This window comes from Cyprinus carpio, chromosome B25, assembly GCF_018340385.1.
Source record: "Cyprinus carpio isolate SPL01 chromosome B25, ASM1834038v1, whole genome shotgun sequence".
Lineage (NCBI taxonomy): Eukaryota > Metazoa > Chordata > Actinopteri > Cypriniformes > Cyprinidae > Cyprinus > Cyprinus carpio.
Window position 1 is genome coordinate 11,707,075 of NC_056621.1, and position 24,528 is coordinate 11,731,602.

A 24,528-nucleotide genomic window follows, 5' to 3' on the forward strand; every position below is an offset into this window, starting at 1 on the left:
AATTTTTCTTTTTTATCATTAATTTTAAATATGTTGTATTTTTTTTTATTTTTGTGTATTTGTTGTTCATTTAATTTTTATGATATCCCTAAATTAACAGTCTTACTGTAACTTTTGAACAATTTAATGCATTCTGAATAAAAATATTATGTTATTATTGTTTTATTTAATTTATTTGTTTTGTAATTATTCATTATTTTTAAATTAATTCTTTGAGTTAGTGTTTTCGTTTTGGGTAGTTTTTATTTTTTATTCAACAGGTAGGCCGAATTGTTCACAACACCCTGCACCCATCTCACAGTTTTCCTCCCAGACAGAATCAACCTTACAGTAAAATGATTCACAAAGCCTTCACGAATCAATACAAATGAATCATCACTGTTAAGTAATCGCTTATGTCGTTCTCTATATAGTCTCACCTGTGAGTAGGTGCAGTTGGGTCCTATTTTTGTGTTCTCGGCCTGAGACCTGTGGGGGTGAGGGAAAGGCCTCGGGTCTGGCTGACTGTGAAAGAGAGCGGAGGAAAGACGTCATGAGCGTGACGAGTGGGCGCACTCTCGCAACCCACATCCACAGTCTTACGTGTGGGATTCAGGCTATATATCTCCAGGATTCATCTCCGCTCGCTCTGTGTTATTCAACACAGCGGATGACTCATGTTCAGTTCACCAAGGTTGCTTGTTTTTAATTCAAAAGCACGTTAATAGCATTTCAATGATGCCCACCACGTCACATGATGCAGTTTGACCTCATAGTAGAGGGCAGTCGTGATTTGCAGACTGGTACTTCATACAGTACTTCACAGCGGTCAGCTCCTAACTAATGTTCCTCTTGAGCACGAACGCTGAGCGATCAAGTATATCTGGGGACCTGCGATGACTACAATCAGTCATGATTGCGGACATACGAGAAAACAGGCCCACATCCATCGTAATCAGGTGGAGCGTGCGTCAATAGTGCAGACAGACAGCATAAGGACGGATGAAAAGCTCCAGCTAAACTTAGAGCCTCTTGGGTCGGGGTGGGGTGAGATACAAAGAGAAGATATAAGCGGGCATGTAGCAGAAGTCAAACAGATTGACCAAGAAACATACAGACAATGGGATGATCTTGCCTGTATACACACCTTGGAGATTGTGATTGGGAGATTAATCCACTGGGTGATTATTTAAAGAGTCCAAAACATATGGTGGTTTTTGGCCAAGCAGCTGGAGGTTTAGCTGATGTGTTGTGACTTAACTGCATTCATTCACATATATTCTGGCTTATGGGGGGGATCAGAGAGTACATGGATTCCAGTGTGGCAGCAACAAAGAGATGCATTTAGAAAACAGGCAGTAAAAATTTGTTACACTTAGACTGTGGCTGGTCAGCTGTGCAATGTGAGCCCCGGGTTTTAAAAGACTCATTCAAATATTAACACCTTTGAGTTGCTATGTTCAGGACCAAGGGCTTTGTGTTACAATGTGGGTCAGTGTGCAATGCAAGGGTGAGATAGATTCGCCAATAAAATGCTTGAAAAACCGCATTCATTAATTGGGTGATTTAACATTTTTCTGATCTATATTGATTAGGGATGCACAAAATATTGGTACCACACCATTAAAAATTATTAGATTACTGGAGTACAAGAAAATACTATTTCAGATTTTCTGCTTCAAAATTTCACATTTAATGGGTTACTTGCTGTTTCTTTGTATTAGTGAAATTTAGTAGCAATTTTTGAGTAATTTTTTTTATCAGTCAGTATAAGATTTAATTAATCGTAATTGGTCAATATTGGATTTTTAATTGTGCATGATAGTTTCTCATATTTACATGTAGATTGTTTTTGCCATAATTGAGCTTCAAGCTCGCTTAAAGGTCATCTTTAAAAATGTTAACAATTTAATAACACTATAAAATGTAATATTTAGTAAATCTCAAAATGAATATCAATTGCTTACACAGTCATGCTTACATTTTAAATTTGTTATTGCTAAATTTGATTGTAGCATTTGATTTTAATTTTAGTTCTATTAAAACAAAATAGAACAGAATTGTAAAAATCATAAAAATAATTATGGGCCAGAATTTTTATATCAATGCATTCCTAAAATATACTCATAAAAATAAAGGTTCTTTATTGGCATCTATGGTTCCTTTAACATTCATGGAAACTTTCCATTCCACAAAAAGTTCTTTGTAATGGATAAAGGTTCTTTAAATTGTTAAAATGTTCTTTGCACTAAGAAAAATGGTTCTAATAAGAAAAGATCACTGAAAGGTTCTTTGGGGAACTAAACATATTTATTCTGTGACATCACTTTGAAAACACCATTGTGGAACCTTTATTTTTAAGAGTCTACTGTGAGCTAAACCAATGACTTTCGCTCTACAATGTGCCCAATTTTATATCCCAAATGCTATTTTAAAAAATATACTGGTGTTTAAGCCCACCTCAAATGGTTTTTACACTTTTTGGTATCACATACACAGACAGACCAATAGAGGATTTGGGCCACCCCAATAAAGAAGAAACTATGATCATGGGTGAAACCCAAACCACACCCCAAAAGCTCAAATACACATCATATGCCATTCTTAATACTCAAGACTCTTAATGCCTTTACTTGGAGCCTAGTACTGAATCATTTGCTGACAGTCACCTTAAAGGATGGTTCATACTTAGACACTGGCTAGAGGTTTTTTAAGCATCCCAAGCATCACATGTTCAGACCAAATATACTCATAGGGTGCAAGGAGTGCTTTTAACATCAGTCTTTGATAGAACACAGACAATGCACTGTCGCCAATGCATTTCATTACACACAGCAGTGGGATAAATCTCAATGCTGGAGTGGCAGGATGAATAGAATATTGGGACTCCTACATAATTTATTGTAACCTTGCACTTCAAACTTTATAATCAATTAAACCGAAAATACACAGAACGGAACGCAATCAAATAGACTCGTGTTACTGTGAGTTACGATTCTTAGAAGGCGAAGAGCAATGAAATCTGAGCAAATAATCAAATAAAACATCGCGAGGAAGTTCTTTATAGTCCATTACAAAATTACCATGGTAACAACATTTTCTTCTTTCTGAAAAGTATATACAGGCTTATAATTAAACACACACACACACACACACACACACATTTCTGAAAAGTATATACAGGCTTATACACACACACACACTTTTCTTTTAAAAATAGGATTATATTTTAGCCCAATTATAATTACAGTTTCCGGCAAAATAAAATATTTTGTAAAAAAAAAATAAAGTAGCCTAATGGCAATATATAATAGTAATTAACATGCATATAATTGAAATTTAATTAAATTAATCTCATTTAAAAAACGATTTTTTTCGGTTAATTTATTTTTCTTTTTAAGATCAGCGCAGACTGATACCAAGTTCCCGCTATAACAGCAATAAATTGTATGATATATTATTATGGTATTACATAAACCTGTAAAAGGCGTACCAATAATAGGCTATTTAATAAAAACATACATGCAATTTTTTTTTTTTTAAATAGCCTACGACTGTAGGTTATAATGTTAAAAACTTTTTTTTTCATAATAGCAGAATAGCAAACTTTTGTGATTAAATATGCTGCAAAATAAGTTTTGATTAAAAGCTTTTAACAATTCAAGAGTAAGTTAATACTAAATGCATGCGAGGGAAGGCATAAATTGCTAATCTTCATACATTACCTTGTTATTAATTTCAGGAAACATGTCGCTTTTTGACACGTGGATATTTAACACATCCAAGTCATAAGGCATGAGAAAGAAAGAACACGTTCGCTATTAAATCCAGCAGGAAACTTGCATGTGCATTTTAAGAATCCTGTAAGACACCGGAACCCGTTCTGTCAGCACTGGAAAAATTCAGCGAGAACTTCGCGAAATGAAGTGTTTCCCGATGAGGCGGAGAGGGGTTGAGAAGCTTTCGTCAGCAGGAGATTAACGCAAAGAGGCAAGCTGTCCGTCTGCTCCACTTGACGTGTATGTCCCGAGATATGCCACCTGTTCAGGTTTTCCAGCCTGACCGCACTCTATATAGATTTGTTTACGTGCGCTTACCTATCACTGAACACATATTCCTTCCATCCTAGCACACTTCATTTGTTTGCCAAGTCATGGCGCTCCTAAAGTGGTAATCCAGGACACTTATGGCACAATGTTCAGCCTCCAACAACACAACCGGCTCGCAGGCATGAGTTTTTTTGTGTGCACTTGCCGCCGCTCACAGTTTATTCTCTTTGACACGAGCTTTGAATATGCACGGCACCGCCTTCGCCACTATCCGTTTACTGCTCTCTCTTTAAGTTTCCATCTGTCAACGGACGATGGGACCCCAATAAATAACGCCTATCAGTACATCGTCATTCCCAAAGCCATGTGTATTTCATAATGTCAGAAGAGCAGTGGGCGAGCCAAGAGCTTAAAACGCCCCTCACTCAAACTTATTATCTCTGTGATTAATTGGACTTTGCTTTGAAGGGGAGATCGTATAGTTGCATTAGTGAAAAAGGTCAATTTTACACCTAAAAATTAATAGTACAGCTGATAAATGTGTTTAGGTGAAAAATGATGACTGAGCGATGAAAATAAAGCGATATTTATTCTACATAAAGTTGGTCCCCCATTGTGGGGGAAGTCATGTTGAGATCACACAACCAGCCAAATATATGGGAAACCTTTGTTTACAAAAAAAACAAAACAAAACAAAACAATAATGGTATATAAATATGTCTTTGATTAGCATATAATATTATTGGCAAAATAAATTTAATTAAGTGATTAATTTGATCAAAACAATTATAACAGAAAAATATGCACAATTATAATATCAGTAAAATATATAGGTTCAATATTAAACCTTATAACAATTACAAATAATATCTAAAAAAAAAAATAATAATAATCATGAACATGCTCCTCAAGCCATAAGGCATTTTCCTATCATTAAAGCGCAGAGTACTAACTTCATGTTGGGGTTGAGTTTTTAATAGCTTAACTGTTTTTAAGTTGACATGGCATCTTGGTGTCAGGCAATGGCACAAAATATCAGTCTGCATGTTTCCATAGACCAACCAATTAAAAAATCTGACAGTGGGAAAGTGAGAATGTGTGAAGAGCCCCTAAGTCTACCTATGACAGATACATTATGATTGGAAAAATTGATTGCTGTGAGCTACACTATATTTATTTTCAATTAAATATATAAAACACAATATCTTTTTAAGCCATTTGTAATGTCTATTGAATTATTATCAGATGGTCATCAAAAGTCTCTTTTACTGGAGACAGTTTGACTTATTCAAATCACTTCTACAAAACACTTCAAGCCTTCATAAATCGCAAATATAGAAGGTAGCAAGTTGACACTTTTTTTCACACCTATTCCCTATAGACTAGCTCTGCTCACATGTAACAAGCATGGCAGAGGCGGAAGCTTTTCACTGTTACAACGTGACTCAGTATGTAGGCTTATTATCAAACCACCTTTCTCAAATGTCAAGCTAAGGCAGCCTGTATCTACTAATTTAGTCCTAAGAAAAATAGTGATTGTAGTTCTGAAAATCAGTGATTGGATTGAGAAAAAGAGGATTTAGTTTTAGCATAACCAAACCACAGTGCATGGCATTTGGATTGGATTTGAACATACTGTACATAGTGAGTGCCTCTATGAATACCTACTATTTTGAAATTTAAGTGCATTGAATATGGATTAATGTTTAAAGACTAAGTTCATTCTGTCATTATTCAGTCTCATGTCTTTCCAAACACACATTCTGTTGTTTCTTTTCATTGTAAAAGTAGAATTTTAAAAGAGAATTTTCTAATAAATCCATACAACAACAGTTCATCCCCTGCAAAATATAAAAACACTATAAAAGCAGTGCAAAGTAAAGTTTGGAAAGACATGTGGACGAGTAAATAATGACAATGTTAATTTTTAGTTGAATTTTTTTTATGCTGTAACCAATTATTACATTGAGAGCGCAAACTAGACTGTCTACAAAAGACAGAGATAGATCAGCAGAGAGACGAAGGTGTGGGACAGAAGAACAAACACTCTGACTGTGGATGGAGGAGGGAAAGAGGCCTGATTATGATTAGTGTTTATGTTACATAACACAGAGGCACTCTAGTAATCATGGTGAGCTATGGGGATGAACTGTTCCTGATGGAGTGCTCATTCAGCACAATGGAGCTCAGAGAGGGCACATGCATAACACCTCTTCCCAGCTCAGTCCTCACCAGCCTGCCAGAATCTCTGGTCCATTCCATTCAAGGCTTCTTTATTACGAAACTAACAGCTCTGCATGACTGAAACCAGTCATGGAAACGTGTGAGATAAATACCAACACTCACACATTCGCTGCTGTGGATGTAGTAATGATTAAAAGGTGATAGACTGCTTATTTGCATTCTATAATCAGCCATTTAGTAAATTATTTTATTAGCATAAGTATTTAATTAATGACTATGAAGGCCTTATACAGCACAGGGAAATGCTAGAGAGAACTGATCAGGTTTTTTGAACAAAGCTGAGTCAGGAATCCTTTGATCGTCTCAACACTTTGATCCAAAATGCTTGTCTTTGAGAGATTCACCTGAAAATGAAAACTCTGTCATCATCCACTCCCCTTAATGTTGCAAATATGTAGCCTTTTTTCATGGAACATAAAAGTAGTTAGAAATTGTCAAGAAGTAGCAGACTTTCCAGACTGCTCCATATGAAAGTGTATGGATGACTGCAGCTGTCAAGCCTGACTCATGCACTATGACTCATGCACTATTTTTCTAGTCTTCTGAAGACATATGATAACTTTGTGAGAAACAAACTGAAAAATTAAAGTTGCTATGGTACTTTTCTGGAGCTTGACACACTTAAAAATGTGGAAAAATGTGTGCGTTTATGGGTACAACAGCTTGGGGCATCACTGGACCATAATTTTTTACTCCTAGAAGGTTCATAGACATACCTATGTACAAGGTACATATTACTACTCTAAGGTACTATCATACACCTTTTAGGGGTGCATTTAAGGGTACTGCCCAAGTGACAAGCTGTTGTACCCCTTAGGGAGGGGTTCTCAAGAGTTGAGATACAACCATAATCAAACCCACCTGAACAAGCTAATCAAGGTCTTCAGGATCACTAGAAAGTTACAGGCCGTTTAATTAGATCAAGTTTGGAGATAAACTCTGCAGGAAAGTGGACCTTGAGTGCCAGAGTTGAGAACCCCTGCCCTAAGGGTTCAGTTTTGCACACTTTTTCTCAAAAGTGCAGCCACTTGTCACCACCCGTTCTATGTAAAAGAGCAGGACGGACATTTTGCTGAGTAATACCTTTTATGCATCGTGAAGAAAAACATTAAAGTGTTCTGAGAGAATTCTATTTTTCATCTACTTAGCATATATTAGCAACAGGCAATTAGACAGGCTTTAAGGCATTATAGAGGTTGCCACAATCAATGTGAAGCTTATCTGACTTGTAAACTAAAGAGAAATGATCATTTGAAAATTTGAAATATACATCTGCAGAACACGAATCAGAACACAGAATTAAAAAGGACAAAATTTGGAATGTGAACAAAGCCATTTCGAAAAAAACATCTACTGTTAAAAATGCACTAAACAAGCTGAAATGTAATCTAGCTGATCTACAGTTGTAGGTACACTTATCCATGATTCATTAGCAGTACTACAGGGGGTGGACATCTTAGGAGATGGCACATTCTGCCGGCAGAACTCCAGAAATCTTTACCTCAGGTTGAACTCTCCCGTTCCTCTGACTTCGTCGGGTGCCCCAGCAGTTGGTTGTGTATATGAAAGAGAAAGATGGATTGTGTTGTCTTTTCTACACATGTGGGGGTGGTCAAATGATGCTGTTGTAATAGTAGTCATTAGTCACTATGTGATGTCCACTTGCCGGTAAGGAGCCCTGAAGTTAACCACAACAACTTCTTTGGTCTTCAATGATCTAGAGCTCCACAGTCCAGAATTAACAACCTGAAGGGATCTCCTTGTTTCAGAATTCTTCAGACATGTGCTTGTGCAAAGATGCACAATCTCTGGATCTGGGATCAAAGAGGATGTAGTCACACTCACCTCTCTGCTCTGGATCTAAGAGTCCATTTTATGTGCCATCTCCACAGCTCTGTTCGAGGAGATGTGTGCTGCAGGCAGGGATAAATGGGTGGCTACGTGGGGTGCTTGGGGAGAGCTTGGTGACGTGTGGATGAGACTCCACAAGGGAGCCATCCTGAGCCGGAGGCTGAGCAGTGGGGGATCTCAGTGCCATCTTCCTCTTCCTCTATGGGAAGCATCAGGGGTGTGATCCCTGACAGTGGAGCTCCACTCAGGGGCAGCATAAGCGACTCCTGTTGGGACTTCTGGTAACTCCTCCCTCCCAGAGGCCGTCTCCTGGAGACAGAACCAGAGATATTTCCTCCCCTCCACCGCTCACATTCCCCCAGGACGCTGACAAACAGCAGTGAAGTGCAGAGAGGAAACCTTATCTCCCGGCATGCACACATAGGCTTTGGTTTCTCCTGCTCCAGCACGGAGAGAGTGGGAAAACTAGCTCTGCCCTTCATAGTGATACCTCCGCCATTTGCCTCCATAGAGGATAATATTTCTGACTGTTTCATCCATGGGGGCCTGGGGTCTAATGTGTATACCCACATCTCTCAGCGCCACTTAGGAGAGAACAAATTGGATCTTGTGCACCTGCCATCAGCTGAGAATGGGAATGTGTTTACCAACTATGTATTTACATTGTAACTGACATTTGGAGGACCTTATACATATCACTTTAATTGTGTCACTCAATGGTTATGTAACAGATGTGTTGCCTTAATCACATGGCCACTGGGGTTTTCAATGTGAGGTGGACATGTTACAATCTACTATGACATTACAGGTCTTCTGGCAATAAAAGAGTTTTAAAATAGAACAGCTTGGAACTGTCATTAAAACTTTGCCTCTGCTATCAAATTTCTCCAGAGGTAACACAGAGCCATTTGGATTAAGATCAATTCTTGTAAAGTATTTTAAACTAATACCCCAGAGTTGTCCAAACCTACCCTTGATGGGCCACCATTCTGCAAAGTTTACCTCCAACACACTTGCCTAAAAGATAAAGCTATCCTGAAGACCTTGATAAGCTGGTTCATGTGTGTTTTATTAGGGTTGGAGCTAAACTCTAAAGGACAGTGGCCCTCCAGGACAGAGTTTGGACAGCCCTACTCCGCTGGAAGGGTTAGGATTGGACACTCCTGTAATACACACCATTCTCAGTCCTGGAGGCCAACCTTCCTGCAGTTTTTAGCTCTAACTTGGTCAACACACCTGGGGTGCATTTCCCAAAAGCAACTATGGTCATAAGTTCCGTTGTTACCAATAGAGTTCAGTGGAACTAACGACTAGGCTAGTTAGCTAACAATGGTTTTGGGAAACACACCCCTGCCTGAGAGTTTTGAGTAATCCTTTTGACCTTGATTAGCTCGTTCAGGTTTGTTTAATTAAAGTTGAAGCTAAACTCTGCAGTGAGGTGGCCCTCAGGAGCAGGACTGGACACTTTAGTTGTGAACACAGTTGGGAAATAACTTCAAGTTTCAATATATACAGTATATACACACCTATACTGTTTAGAATTCAGTTCCAAGTTCTTAATCTAAAGAAACTTTATCGTTGTGGCTGTAAAAAAAAACTAAAGAACAGAAGAAATTCCTGAGAATAAAGTGAATCTGGAGGATTATAGTCATAATCTTCATGGAAGAAAATGTATGATTTTATCTTACTGTGGCCCTAAAATTACATCTAAGCCACTCTTACAAATTAATGAACATTAGTACATTAGATAATAAAATATAGTGACTTCTACAAATGATGCTAGACCTTATGAGAACAAACTTTCTAGCCTTCCTATTTCTAGCTCATCTAATCTAGTGTTAATGTTACTTATATTGATGGTGCAAACTGGGTGTGGCTACAAAGTCAGTATCACCCATAATATTACAAAAGTTCAACAATGTATATATTCATGAATGCAACAGACTGATTGCTAATGACTTAGCTGGCAGATATGCAAGTTAAGCATATGTAGTGATCAGCAAGTGGATATAAGTCGTTTAGTTGAGAGGTTCATCCAATAGAGCAGGTGTTGCAGAGTAGAGGATATATGGATTAACCACATGTGACACGTTTAGGAAGCCAACAAATAAAGTCGAGGTAAAGTCCACACCTTTGCTAAGACATTAATTTTGCACATGACCATATATATGTGTGCCTAATTGAAACTACAGATGGCAGTCTATTTTAACAGGTCAAGTATGTTGATGACCAATTTAGACTTGCACTTGCACTAATATAATTAAAACAGTATAAGTAGTCTTGTAGCTGAAAAACATTCAGTTGGGTGGCCTAGTGTAGTACTGTCATTTTTAAGAATATATAAAAAAAGGCTAAATATTAAGGAAGGTCTTAAGGAAGCATGTAAATAGACTGGTTTTGTAGTTATGAAACAAACTTTTAAAAGTTGGACTATTTTTAGCGTAACATACCATACTAAAAAAACGCAACACTCAGCGAGATTAAAAAACAGAACAAGCCTTGACACAAAGTCTAAAAATATCAACCTGAATATGTATAGCTTTAACAGCACTATTTAAAAGATGCATTTATAGCCCTTGCCAGTGATTTGCCTTATAAACTCTCTAACAGCTAAAGCTTACAGCAAGCTAATTAAATCACTGTAACCTGTAATAATTAATACACTTTTAAATATTTTATACTCAAAAAGACTTTTTAATTCCTAAATGCCTGTGCAAAACTTTACGAGATGATGTGGGAGGTTGCCAGGGCGTTGATATGTGTTTGCTAGAGTGTTCTATTTTGTTGCTTAAACCAACAAAGCCGACATTTAAGTCTCTATGATATTTAATATAGATCCCTCCTTAAGAGTAAATCTATGGGACTTTTCACTCGTCTTTTACTGTATCATTCATATTCGTAGCACTAGCACCCAGGACAATTCACATGCCAAACCCTAGTTCTTGAGTTTAGGGTTTATTCTAAATCTTAGCAAGCACCATTAATAAAAAATAAACGAATGAATAAAAATAACACTCCAATCTCTCATGAATACGGTGGATAATGATGCTTGAGATTTACAGATGTCCATGTTCAACAGTAGAGTCATTCAGTGAGTGGGCAGAGAGACAGACTGACAATGCCCCACTCATTTATGCCAGCATGAGCAGCATGAGTAACATTATCTATCAAGGTCAGCTGTCTGGGCCAGGCCCCACATGGGCTAATCCCTATCACACACACAAATACACAAACCCATGTGCATACACACACACACACACAGAGGATGGAACAGGATGGCAATGATAACATTCAACATCTATTCATGTTTAAATTACAGCTGACATCTGTAATTACTTTGAGCAGCTTTGCTTTTGTTGCCAAGGATTTCATTTTGGCTTTGACCTAGACTTTAAATGTGCTGAATCTTTGAGCACAGATGCCCCATGGACTGTCTAGGCCAAGAATTGTTCCAAAAGGACCCAACTTGTTTTTATCAGCTACTTTCAAACTGTAACTACATGCTACAAATAATTTTAAACACTTAAACAATTTACAAGTTATTAACATTGACGTTATTAAAAGCTGACACACTATACTATTTAAATTCTATACTGTGTATACAATCACACTAATAACAAATTTTAAGTACACACAACTTGATGTATAGACAAACATTTCAAGACAAACATAACCAAATGTAATGATTACTTAACAATTTGATTACTTTACAAGTAACCACCTCTCACTGGATCATTCAAGGAGGTTATTCAGTAAAACATTCAACAGTCTGATTCAAACTGCTGACTGAGATTAAAGGATTCATTAAAAGAACCTGTTCAAATGAGTCTTTTGTTTATGAATCGAACTACACCGGTCATGTGACATCTTGCGGGCAGTCATCGCGGACAAAAACTCAAGATGTGTTTTTTTTTTTTTTTTTTTGCTATTAAGCGGTCTAACACATGTTAATTTTAGACTGCATGTTAGCTAAATCATGTAAAATATATTTTAAATATTCAATCTAGTGAGCATTTTAGTGGTGTTATAATTCTAAAATAACTGCAAGAAAATCCGTGAGGTCAAACTTTATAGATACAGCCATCAAAACACCACTTGTGGTCGGCAACAATAACCCAACTTGTAGCGCCATTTCACTTTGGGTGTCCCGACTCACCCGAGTTATGCCTTGTCCAAATACCCACACTCTCTTGGCCACTTGAGAGTGCGTGCACACGACAATAAGTATGTGCGCAAGACTGTCCCAGGTCTTAAAAATGGCAAAGCGCAGTGCCCTTAAAGGGATACTCCACCCCAAAATAAAAATTTTGTCATTAATCACTTACCCCCATGTTGTTCCAAACCCGTAAAAGCTCTGTTCAACTTTAGAACACGATTTAAGATATTTTGGATGAAAACCGGGAGGCCTGTGACTATCCCATAGACTAGTAAATAACAGTGTCAAGGTCCATAAAAGGTATGAAAGTTGTTGTCAGAATACTCCATCTGCTATCAGACGTGCAATCTGGGTTATATGAAGTAACAAAAATAACAACTTTATTCAACAATTCCTTTGTCAACAGTCTCCTCTGTGTCTCTCCATATATGCTGTGTATGCTCTTCAGTATCATCCGTGCCACAAGGATGCTCTGTTTTCTTTCAAATCAAAGCTAAATACATGTAGAAACAGCGCATCCTTGTGGCACGGATGATAAGTGGTTCCCATCGCTTCATATAACCCAGTTTGCATGTCTGATGGCAGATGGAGTATTCTGACGATGGCTTTTGTTCTTTTTTTTGATTTTTGCAACAAGATTTACTTGGCAGCCTATGGGACAGTCTCAAGCCTCCAGGTTTTATTCCAAAATATCTTAAATTGTGTTCCGAAGATGAACGGAGCTTGTTATGGTATAGTGTCTAGAGTTTTTGTTTTATTATATATTATATTGTGTTGTGTTCCGGAGTATCCCTTTAACGCACTATATCCACACTATCTTGAATACTGCTCCAGAACAGTATTCAAGGCTTAGTGTATCCCACCATGCATCATGTTGTGGAAATAAATCGCGAGACTTTTTTGCAGATGAACGGAGCTCAAGATCACAAAAGGTCACGGAAACCTTTCCAATGTAAGTTAAATATTACTAATAATTAGATATTATATATAATTTGTTAGTAAAAAAAGTGCTACACATTTTGTTGGTGCAAAGGTGATATATTTATTTTTTTAGTAAAAAAAGTGCTACACATTTTGTTGGCACCTAATTAGAAGCACCAGAAATTAAAGTGTGTCCCATCAGGTAATGAAAAGTTGTACACACACTTGTGATCTTCATCCTCACTTGAACACTTGGGCCAAATACAGGAAATATGTCATTTAAGTAGTCAAGTGCAAAGACCGCAAGTGTGGGTATTTGGACAAGGCATTAGAGTCACGGCTCACTTACACTAACCCTAACCCCGCCTACCCCATTTCACTTCCTGTCCAATGACTGTCCTGTCAAAATAAAGGCATGTAATGCCAAAAAACAAAACACAACTTGTCTACAAATTCATTACCACCTTCACCAATACATTTCAAGGCAATCACCTGCTTTGAGAAATATTCCTGTTATTACGCAGAATCCACATCCAAAGCACTTGAGAGAAATTAAAGAACATCATATTTTTTTAAATGGTGGATGCCATTAATTAGATGTTGTGCACCTGAAATATTTTTGATGTTAGAGCTTTCCAGTTTTGAATACATACCATCCAAACACTCAGGTTACGAAAAGCTTTCTGCGTCCAAGATACGCAAACGGTGAACTTTTTCACAAAAATGTAGTTTTGTGCAATGAAAAGTTATAGAGTCATTTAGTGTTTGTTTTATATATTGTATAGTTATTGAAGGGGTGTGCTGAGCAATGAGTGTACAAGTTTCTGTCCTCTGTTTGAACCTAATGCATCTTTTTCAGTCAGCTGTCCAATGGCGATCTTAAACTTGATCTTGAGTGTTAAATCAAGGATATAAATATGCAGATTCACTTTAAGGCTATGACACATCCTTGAAGACTTCCTAGACTTAACAAATGAAGATCTCATATATCAACTTTAAAACCAACCCTCACATTTGACAATAATTTTTGCAGTCTGCCAGTAAAGATGTTTTTCTTACAGAATTATGGGCATCAGTAAACTAAGCTCAAGAGACTAGTTACCTCACTGTTCTCTGGTTGCCTGGGTGAAGGGAGAAACCTCATACCCTAGAAACACCAAGCAAGGGACTACCTTGTTATTGCAAAAAGAATATCCCCTATGGTTTATGTACAGTATGTATATTATCTTAAACTGAATTACAAACACATGAAATCAGCACAACTTATGCCTTCCTTTTTAAATAAATGACACTTGGATTGGTGTGTCATAAGTGTCCAAATATTTTGGGGCCACATTGTTGACTATTGAGAGCTAGACTTAATCTATAATGCATGGAATAATAGACACACACTTAATACATAATAACACTCTTCTTTTTGTCCTTGGTCTCAAATGACGTATTGCAATTTGGAAATTCTGATCCCTAAAGGATTTACAACCATCTGACACTACAGCATCACATACCCGCTCATTATATAAAGTGTTCTTCCATAGTCTTTCATCACCCTGTTCTATATCTTACCTTCTCTTCTCTGTTTTTTCCTTCCCCTCTCTCTGATTCTGCCCTCGGGCCCATTTCTACCTCAGGCAATGCTGAACAGTGTTCCAGTGAATCCAGGGAACGAATTAAATAACAAATCCAGTCCTAATGTACGGCAGCTACAGCGTGGGCTGCGATGACGCTGTTTGGGTGCTTTGGAGCTCCAGCCAGTGAGCCTGGTGGCTGGTGCTGACATGTTTGGCTCAGACAGTAAAGGAACCTGATGATAAGCCACTGAGTGATGGAAGCAGGTGCAGTCAGGCCACCACGCGCTCATCTTATGCCATCCGCAGGTTTGGTTTTACTGCACTTGCATTCTTGTGCTCTTCAGAAACGCCTTGCATAATGTCAGTGTCACGTTCAGGTAAACATGGAGGTCAGATTTGAAGAAATTTTGTGTTACATCACTAGCTCACCAGTGCAGTGAATGGGTGCCGTCAGAATAAGAGTTTGTAAAAACATCACAAAAATTCACAATATGTCTCCAGTCCTTCAATTAACATCTGTGTTTGTAATGAACAAATTCATAATTAAAACATTTTCAGACTGGTCATAATTTTTTTAAATTCAGTTACATAAAAATGTAGATTAGTCTGAGTTGAATCCAAAAATAAGACAGATTACCTTTTGGCTAACTGCTAGTTGGTCAGAGTAGTTCTTAAGACACTGTCTTAACATAGAGGCTAAGTTTATGCAATTGGCCCCAGTATCCACAATATTGCTTTATTTGTTTAAAAGTGATTTTATCTGAACAAGCAAAACAACCCTAAACAAATATGTTGGTGGATTTTGATCTGAGAGAGGACAACAGGGGATGGATTTTTCACTGGAGAAAGTGTTATGGATTATGGTCTTTAAGTGACGGTTTAAATTTAAAATGTCTTAATGATACATTTGTTTCTTACAAACATACAGCTTTTCACTTCATGTTAATTGATGAACTGGAGTCGTTTGTGTATTATTGTGATGTTTTTATAAACTGTTTCGACTCTCATTCTGACGGCACCCATTCACTTCAGAGGATCCATTGGTGAGCAAGTGATGTAATGCTAAATGTCTCCATATCTGTTCTGATCATGAAACAAACTCATCCTGGATGGCCTGAGAGTTATTCAATTTTCAGTTTAACCATTTTGTGCAGTTTTTTAAATATATTAATATAAAATATGATATTCATATAACATTCATATAAATAAATACATATACATTTATGTGATATGATGAACACAATTAATGAATAAAGTTTTGAAGACATGGTGCATTGTGGGTAGTTTAAGAACTATCTGTTTACTAAACACTGTCTGTGGCATTAGACCATTGGCGGCCAGAGGAGTTTTCTGTCACACAGGTAAGCTGAGAATTGTTATGTCACTGTCTGTGCATCCTTAACACAGCCATACAGTACAGACAGAGACACACACACACACGTGACAACATCGGTCAGAGGGCAAGGTGATCTTCCTTTGTAACAGACACAACACAAAATCTACTGAAACAGTCTGTGCCTGACAACAGATTTAATGCATTATATATAGTCCAGTTGGATCTTTTGAACCATTTGCTTCAAAGAACCAGTTATCAGAGACAGATCCTGTTCAGTGATTGAATAGTTGTTGACCCGACAACTGCTCTGACAGTTCAGCACACTCTTAAAAGGATAGTTCACCCAAATATAACTTAATAACTCACCCTCATGTCGTTCCAAACCTGTTCAGAACACACATTGAGATATTTTTGATGAGAGCTTTCTGAATCTGCATAGACAGCAATGCAACTGACACATTCAAGGTCCAGAAAGGTATTAAGGACATCGTTAAAATAGTCAGTGACATCAGTGGTTCAACCGTAAGGTTATTATGCTATGTGAATGCTTTTTGTCTGCAAATGATGTTGTTGTGTAGGTTTTTTGTTCTGTTTTGATGCTTCTTGTTTACAAGCAGAGGAAGATGCATGCTGTACATAAAACTCTCTTTATAAACATGTCTGAACCATGGCTGAACCACTGATACCACATGGACTGTTTTAATAATGTCCTTACTACCTTTCTGGGCCTTGAACATGGTAGAGGCGTTGCTGTCTATGCAGAGTCAAAAAAACTCTCGGATTTCATCAAAAATATCTTAATTTGTGTTCCAAAGATTAACGAAGGTCTTACGTCTTTAGGATGACATGAGGGTGAGTAATTAATGACAGAATTTCCATTTCTGGGTGAATTATTTTATGTTTTGGCAAATTGGTAGCAAATGTGTATGACTTTACAATCTCAATCGAACGTTTTTGTACAATCTGCTTAAGCCCCACTGAGGGTTAAGTTTAGTGGCAGACATTCATGCTTTATTTATACTAAAAGTCATTTTTGTACAAGTCAGATCTTACAAATTCAGATCAATTCACCTATTTGATAATTTTGTTTTCTCTTGAGTGGACAGTTTCAATTCGAATCAGACTAAACTCAAACTAGTTTTGTGAACCAGTTCAAACAATCCATTGAAAATATTTGACTCAAAAGAAGGACTCCTTAATGAATAAAATGTTGCCATAAGCAAGTTGTATTATGTGAATTTTGCAAAAATTTAAGAACCAAATGACCCAAATCTAGTGCTGTTAGGAATACATTTTTAAGCAATCTATGTTAATCAAACAAAATCCCTTTTAAAACCACATCAAATCATCATTTAGTTGATGACATAACCACTGTAATCCAATGTTTCACTGTTTAAGTATCTCATCAAATTAAGAGAGCTCACCTGTTCAGTATTTTTCAGGTTTGCGATATTGCATCACATGGAAATGCACACCTCTGGGAAATACACAACTCTATGTCGGCTTGTGACACATGTCAAGACTTAATCAACATGCGATTAATCACCACTGTCTGCGTGACAACAGCTCTGTCACCCGTGTAGTAGAACAGTCGATCCCATTATATCATAATCACATGTATGATGATGTAACTCCAATATTTGTTTATGAACAAACACCTCTGATAATGTGATGGATTAGATGAGGCATCTCAAAGAATACAGAACTGCTATTATGTAATGTCTTTCATTGTATTCCATATTGACAGAGATTCACTTTTATAATTTGAGTTTGAGTGTGTCAACACGTGAAGTTTATTCTAATAATGATACAGCCTCATACAGAGACTCTTGAGTCAGTAAATCACCTACAAATCCAATCATGCCTTGTTAGGGTGAAGGGGCAACCCAGCTGTCCGCAGAGCTGTGTCCTCTGCAAGGCAAGGGGATGGGGCTTATGTAAGCCTACTGAAACAATGGGATATATAACAGACGCTGGTCACAGACGGGGCAACCTACTGCTAGCTGTACTGTTACAACCCCTCGTGCAGAAACCTAATTGCGGACAGGTGGACAAAAGGAAAGATAGGCTGTTGGCATGCGTTTACATGGTTAGGGATGATCCAGAGGGCACCGGTTGATGCCAATGAAAACATTCATTCAAAAACTGCCTGTCAATAATTCAGATACACTGATATTAGAATATAATGTTGGATTGGAAAGAGATGGTGAGTTGGTATACATTTCTTAAAAAAATAAAAGTTCTTTATTGGCATCGCTGATTCCATGAAGAACCCTTAATATCCATAGAAACTTTCATTGTACAAAAGGTGGAAAAAAGTTATTAAAGGTAATTTTCTGAAGGTACTAATTAAAGCATAAAAATACCATAATGTGTTTGGAGATAATTAGAAAACATACTAAATTCACATGCTTGTTTCACTGGAAAACAATGCTACAAACAGTTACTATAATTTGACATGTGGATTCTGTGTCAGAATGTCTGTTTCTGTCTTGGTCTGTGTGATTCCGCCCACTGCCAATCTTCTCAATAGCATTTTGATACCCTGGGTTGCTAGCTGGTGGAAAACACAGCATATTGCAGCCATGAAGCAGCAAACAAATTGGGTCAGAGATCGCAGATTTTACCTAACCTAAAACGTCTTGCCATCCATCTAAAAAGTTCTATAACCAGAAGAACATTAAAATGCATCGCCTTTCATTGTCAGTTGCACTCGTTCCTGTTGCGTGTCCTCAATCTGGCAACCCCCATGAGCGTTGAGTCTGAGGAGAAAGTTGTCAGTATTACATACTGCACCGTTAAAATGTTCTTTACACTAAGAAAAAGTGGTTCTTTTATAAACTGTTTGCGTAAAGGTTCTTTGAGGAACCTAACATGGATATTCTATGTACTCGGCATCAATAGTTCCATGTAGAGTCTTTAATCTATAGAACTTTTCCATTGCTCAAAAGGTTCTTTAGAACTTTAAAATATACTTTGTAATAGTTCTTTTAGAACTGTTCACTGAAATGGTTCTTCTATATGGCATAGCTGTGAAAATTCCATTTTGGAAGCTTTATTTCAAGAGTGTTTTAGGAACTGACCACTTAAATGTTCTTTGGGGAACCTAAAATGGATCTTTGATGCCACTGGTGTGAAAACCTCCTTTTAGAACCTTTATTTTTCAGAGTGTAGTTAGGTAATGTTCCCTGTTTTGTATTTGGGTTGATTGCTAAAGCTTGCACACTTATATATGCTAGTGTGAATGTGTAAACACTGGCCGGTTTTGTCATTTAAATCAAGGGTGTAGGGTGAAACCCGCTGCTCTCTGACACAACCGAGGTGAATTGCTGGGTTTAATTTGAAGTATCCAATATCATCAGTGCAGTAAGCTCCCATAAGAAACATTATCGGGTGAGGAGTTCATCTCGATAATGGCTATTTCATCAACGCACACTCGGTGGGCGGTCTAGGACCTGCCAACACTTAGTTTATCAGACACCAAATCCAAATCAGTCAACATATTGGATATGAAACTAAGATGCGTATGAGATTAATATCTCAACAGCCTTGCTGTTTTGAACTTGCTTCTTATTAGTATATTGAAGATGAAGTTTGTAGTTTCTAACAGCACTAAACATAATTGCAATCTGTCTGTTTAACCTGAATTCTTTTCTGAAAATATATTGCTAACTCAGACAGAATGTGTTTTTGCATTACACTTTTCTTTTTCTATTATTTTTCAATGTAAAAACACGTCGCTGTACCTTGTTTTGTTTTTTTTCATTCCACTGCCATGCATCTCTTCATTTTAACACCTAATAGTGTCTTTCTCCAAAAATGTTTCATTTTTAATAATGCTGAATGATGTTTTGCGGTGTAAATCACAAATATTTTAATAACTATACAATAGCAGATATTTTTGCAGTTTTTGGATGGCTCTTGAAAGCATAAAAATGTATTGATATTTTTCCCGGTTTGGTGCCTAAGATAGTTGCTATTAAAAGGTTTGAGAAATGCTTTATAGTATTTTCATAGTCACTCACACAAAAAGTGTTTAAACCTAATCTTAACAATACTATATACAGTCATGGCCAAAAATATTGGCACCCTTAGTAAATATGATCAAAGAACGCTGTGCAAATTAATCTGCATTGTTAATCCTGTTGATCTTTTATTTAAAAAATTCACAAAAATCGAACCTTTCATTGGATAGTAAGAATTTAAAATGGAGGGAAATATCATTATGAAATAAATGTTTTTCTCAAATACACATTGGACACAATTATTGGCACCCCTATAAATTCTTATAAGCAAAATATCTGTGACGTATATTCCCATTCATATTCACAATTTTAAGCACTCCAGCGTGATTATGAACATGAAATTATCCTGCCATGGCTTTATGTTTCCCAGAAATATAAATAGAAGGGAAAACAAAGCCCAAATTCCCTGAATCATCCATCACAATGAGAAAAACCAAAGAATATATTTCTGATGTGCAGCAAAAGATAACTGAGCTTCACAAATTGGTGAAGTGGCTTTAAGAAAAGAACTAGAGCAGTGTAATTTCCCATGTGTCTATATCGTCCTAATGTGTGGTGAGGAGGAGAGTTTGAGTGGCTAAAGAGTCTCCAAGGATCACAGCTGGAGAATGAGAGAAAATAGTTGAGTCTCGGGGTCAGAGAACCTTAAAAAAAAAATTTTTTCAAATAGCACCTGCATCATCACATGTTGTTTGGGAGGGTTTCAAGAAAAATTCTCCTAGCTCATCCAAAAACAAACTAAAGCATATTCAGTTATCAGACATGACTGGAACTTCAAATGGGACTGGCTTCTATGGTCAGATGAAACTAAAAAATGAGCTTTTTAGCAGCAAACACTCAAGATAGGTTTGGTGAAAACAGGGATAAAAAGTACCCCATGTGTACAATGAAATATACTGCTGTATTTTTGATGTTGTGGGCCTATATTTCTGCTGGAGGTCCTGGACATCTTCTTTGGACACATGTCATCACTGACTCTATCAAATACCAACAGATAAAAAAAATCAGTAAGTGACTGACTCTGTTAGAAATCTTATAATGGGCCATGTTTAAATTCCTAACCGTACAATAATCCAAACACAAACCTCAAAAACAACACAAAAATGGGTCACTGAGCAAAAAACCAAGCTTCTGCTATGGCCATTCCAGTCCTCTGACCTAAACCCTGTAGAAAATGAGTGTGATGAACTGAAGAGGAGAAGCACCATCATGGAGCTGGGAATCTAAAGGGTCTGGAGTGATTATGGATGAAGGAATGGTCTCTGTTCTCTTGTCATGTGATCTCTGACCTCATCAGGCATTATAGGAGAAAATTTAGACCTGTTAAACTGGCAAATGGAGGTTTAGGCATTGAATAAAACGGTGCCGTTAATTGTGTCCAATGTGTATTAGAGAAAAACATTTATTTCATAATGATATTTCCCTCCATTTTAAATTCTTATTATCCAATGAAAGGTTCGATTTTTGCGAATTTTTCAAATAAAAGATCAAAAGGATTAACAATGCAGATTAATCTGCACAGCCTTCTTTGATCATATTTACCAAGGGTAATATGTACTGTACTGTATGTATATATATATATATATATATATATATATATATATATATATATATATATAATAAAAAAAGATTTTTACATTCATTTATTAATAGCGTGACATAAATCTTCCCAGGCTTAAATTAGAAAAAAAATATGTAGCAGTAAGTACAGATGGACGGTATGTTCCTCACGCAAACCTGATCTAATGATAGCACAGCACCATGTTCAGATGTGCCACATTCAGTGAATCTCTCCTGCAGTCAGAGGAATGGTGGGAACACAACCTCACTACTAAAAGAATTGAAACCAGCACCAGTCCACCATTCCAAAGTGGCAGCTGTTTCCATGGCAGCGTAACTTGTTGAGCAGAAGTGGGCTTTCTCTCAGAAACCCGGTTGCCTCAAGGTCTTACTGCCTCTCACTCTGATTGAAATGCGCTCCTTCAGAAAAAAAATGTTCCAGTTTTTCCGCCAGCTGACGTATTAAAGTGATGCACTGTGAGGAACTTGTTCAGATTGAAAGCAAAGACGCACATCATCTTTTAATACTTGTTTTACAGACAGATTGAACAACAACAAGAAAAGATCAGTGTGAACATCCTTCTTCTAAACATCTTTTGTGTTTGGCGGAAGACAAAAAATCAAACTGGAATGAGTAAATGATGACAGTTTTATTTTTTCTTTACAAATCTACCCCTTCAAAAAACATGCAGCACTAAGCAGGCGGATTGCTGGTGGACATTATTCTCTCTACAACAGAACAGGTCAGCCATTAAGTGAAATGCCACCAGTGTTCCTGTTTTACACATACAGCACAGTGATCTGAGGACAAACAATACTAACCTGTCATCCATAAAACAAATGAATGGTTTTTCAAAATAGATGAAGAAGGAGTTGTAGTGTGTCAGCAGAAACAGGTACCATAGTTTCATAAGATCACGTTGTAACTGCTTTATGGGTTTGCTGTTGCGTCAGAGTATCTCCAGGATACTAGACTTGTAAAAAAAAAAAACCTTAAGAAAGAGCTGTACTCAAAACAAGGGTAGGCTATTGGGTATCTGTGCAAACCAAACACTTCTCAGTCTGCCATTGGTCCAACAAACAGATCTATAAGCCCCAAACGCATGTCTTACATGAGTCAGTGTTCTGAACTGAAGTTGTCTGTGCATGTAAGCTGGGTAGAAGACCTTATTTTATCACTGAATAAAGCTTCAGCTTTCAGTTTTTTTTAAAGCCATCATGAGCAGAGGTTTATTTATTTGCACATAATGCTGCACAAATTTATGACTCATCCTTTTGGACAATGCATTAAAGTGCACCTACCTTCTTCACCAATGGAAGACTAATGTTCTTCTCCTTCATGAGTGTCTCTAGTTTCTTCCTCACAGCGTTTCTGTGCAAAGCAAAAGTATCCATGTTTTAGAAAATGCTGTGAGTAAAAAACAGTGTATTTACTTTTAATCAGTTTTTACTCAGAAATTGCTGTAAAATTCACAAATAGTTACAAAGAAACTGTAATTAACACATTAAATTAAATGTGAAGTTTGGAAAACTCATAATAAATACTTATTTGTATAGGTTCTATAAATTATATGATTTTTATTTATATAATTTAATTACATTTTAGTTGCATATATGAATATTCATATATTCAACTATATATATATATATATCTATATATATATATATATATATATATATATATATATATATATATATATATATATATATATATATATATATCCTACACCGGCAGTTATTAGTTCTGGAAGCTATAGCCTTCTGCAAGCTACTAGTGACCCCAGCTGGTTAAAAACGTATTTATTCGTATAGCCTGTGGCTGTGTAGCCTATTATTTTCTCTACAGATTTGTTTTCTACACACTCTGCATATGGAACCATAAGCTTTAGAATATTTTTGCCGATATCATAAGCCTTTTCAGATTGTTTAACTTGCACAACTTTGTGCAAAAAAAAAAAACTAAACAAAAGGTTGCAAGAATGCTGTGCAACAAACTGCTACACTCATCAAACTACAACACAATCAGCAGGTCTCTACTTACTTTTTGTCCATAGTCAGATCACTAGCCCTCACTTGTTAGTGTGTACGAAAATTCATCCGCTTATGTCAATATTCCTCAGATGCAGTCTTTATGATGGAGAAGTGTGTACTGTAGTAAACGGGAGCGCGCATAGTGAAACTGATGATGAGGGCGGCAGGCAGGGGGCGCGCCTCCCACGCACGTGTTCCCTCTTGTTGTTGTCGTCGACGTAACCATGGCGACAACGTTACAACGCAGAGATTATACAACGAGCAATACGCACTGATCTATATAATAATGATTCTCTATTATAGATCAGTGAAAATACGTCTGCATGTTTCTAGAATTAATTATAAAACTGCTCGGTAAAGGCACAGTCAAATGTTGCTTCGATTTTGTCCATTGTGCAAGGTGTGTGATGTTTTTTTATTATTGTTAAAACTAAAATTTTGTACTCGTTTACGATTTGTATGGAAATATGTACATGCATTATAATATGAATATAAATGTTATTTTTTTCGCACATTATGTCTCTTATAATTCTCTAGCTTCTCACGGACACTGTTGCAGAATGATATACAGTATGATTTCTATTGTTTTTCCATATAAATATCCATTAAAATAATAAAAATGAGTCATTGCATGTTTATCTAAACAAAGAGTAAAAGGAACCATTTCAATATTTAAAATGGGAAAAATATTTAGGCTATATTTTTATGACTGTCCCTTCCATTACAACCAATAAACATGTTTTCTTAAAAGTTAATGTAGCCTATTGCAAAAAATTATATTCATATTATATTGCATGCACATAATTTG

The 24,528-nt window shown here is 36.8% G+C and overlaps 1 protein-coding gene across 5 annotated transcripts in view; it reads right to left on the minus strand.

The window, feature by feature from the left end:
- LOC109050645 (dual specificity tyrosine-phosphorylation-regulated kinase 4-like) overlaps positions 1-23,844 on the minus strand; it is a 35,837-nt gene extending 11,993 nt beyond the window's left edge. The window contains exons 1-2 of one of the 5 annotated variants that reach the window (XM_042752926.1): positions 23,731-23,844; positions 22,992-23,061 (exon numbers count right to left, since the gene is read on the minus strand). In XM_042752926.1, coding sequence (XP_042608860.1) covers positions 22,992-23,061; positions 23,731-23,741 — 81 coding nt within the window. In that variant the 5' untranslated portion in view covers positions 23,742-23,844. Of the gene's footprint in view, positions 1-419; positions 505-3,704; positions 4,378-14,763; positions 14,977-22,991; positions 23,062-23,730 lie in introns of those variants that run through there. The other 4 variants (XM_019068221.2, XM_019068223.2, XM_019068222.2 and 1 more) reach the window with 4 other exon arrangements.
- Positions 23,845-24,528: the final 684 nt, after the last annotated feature.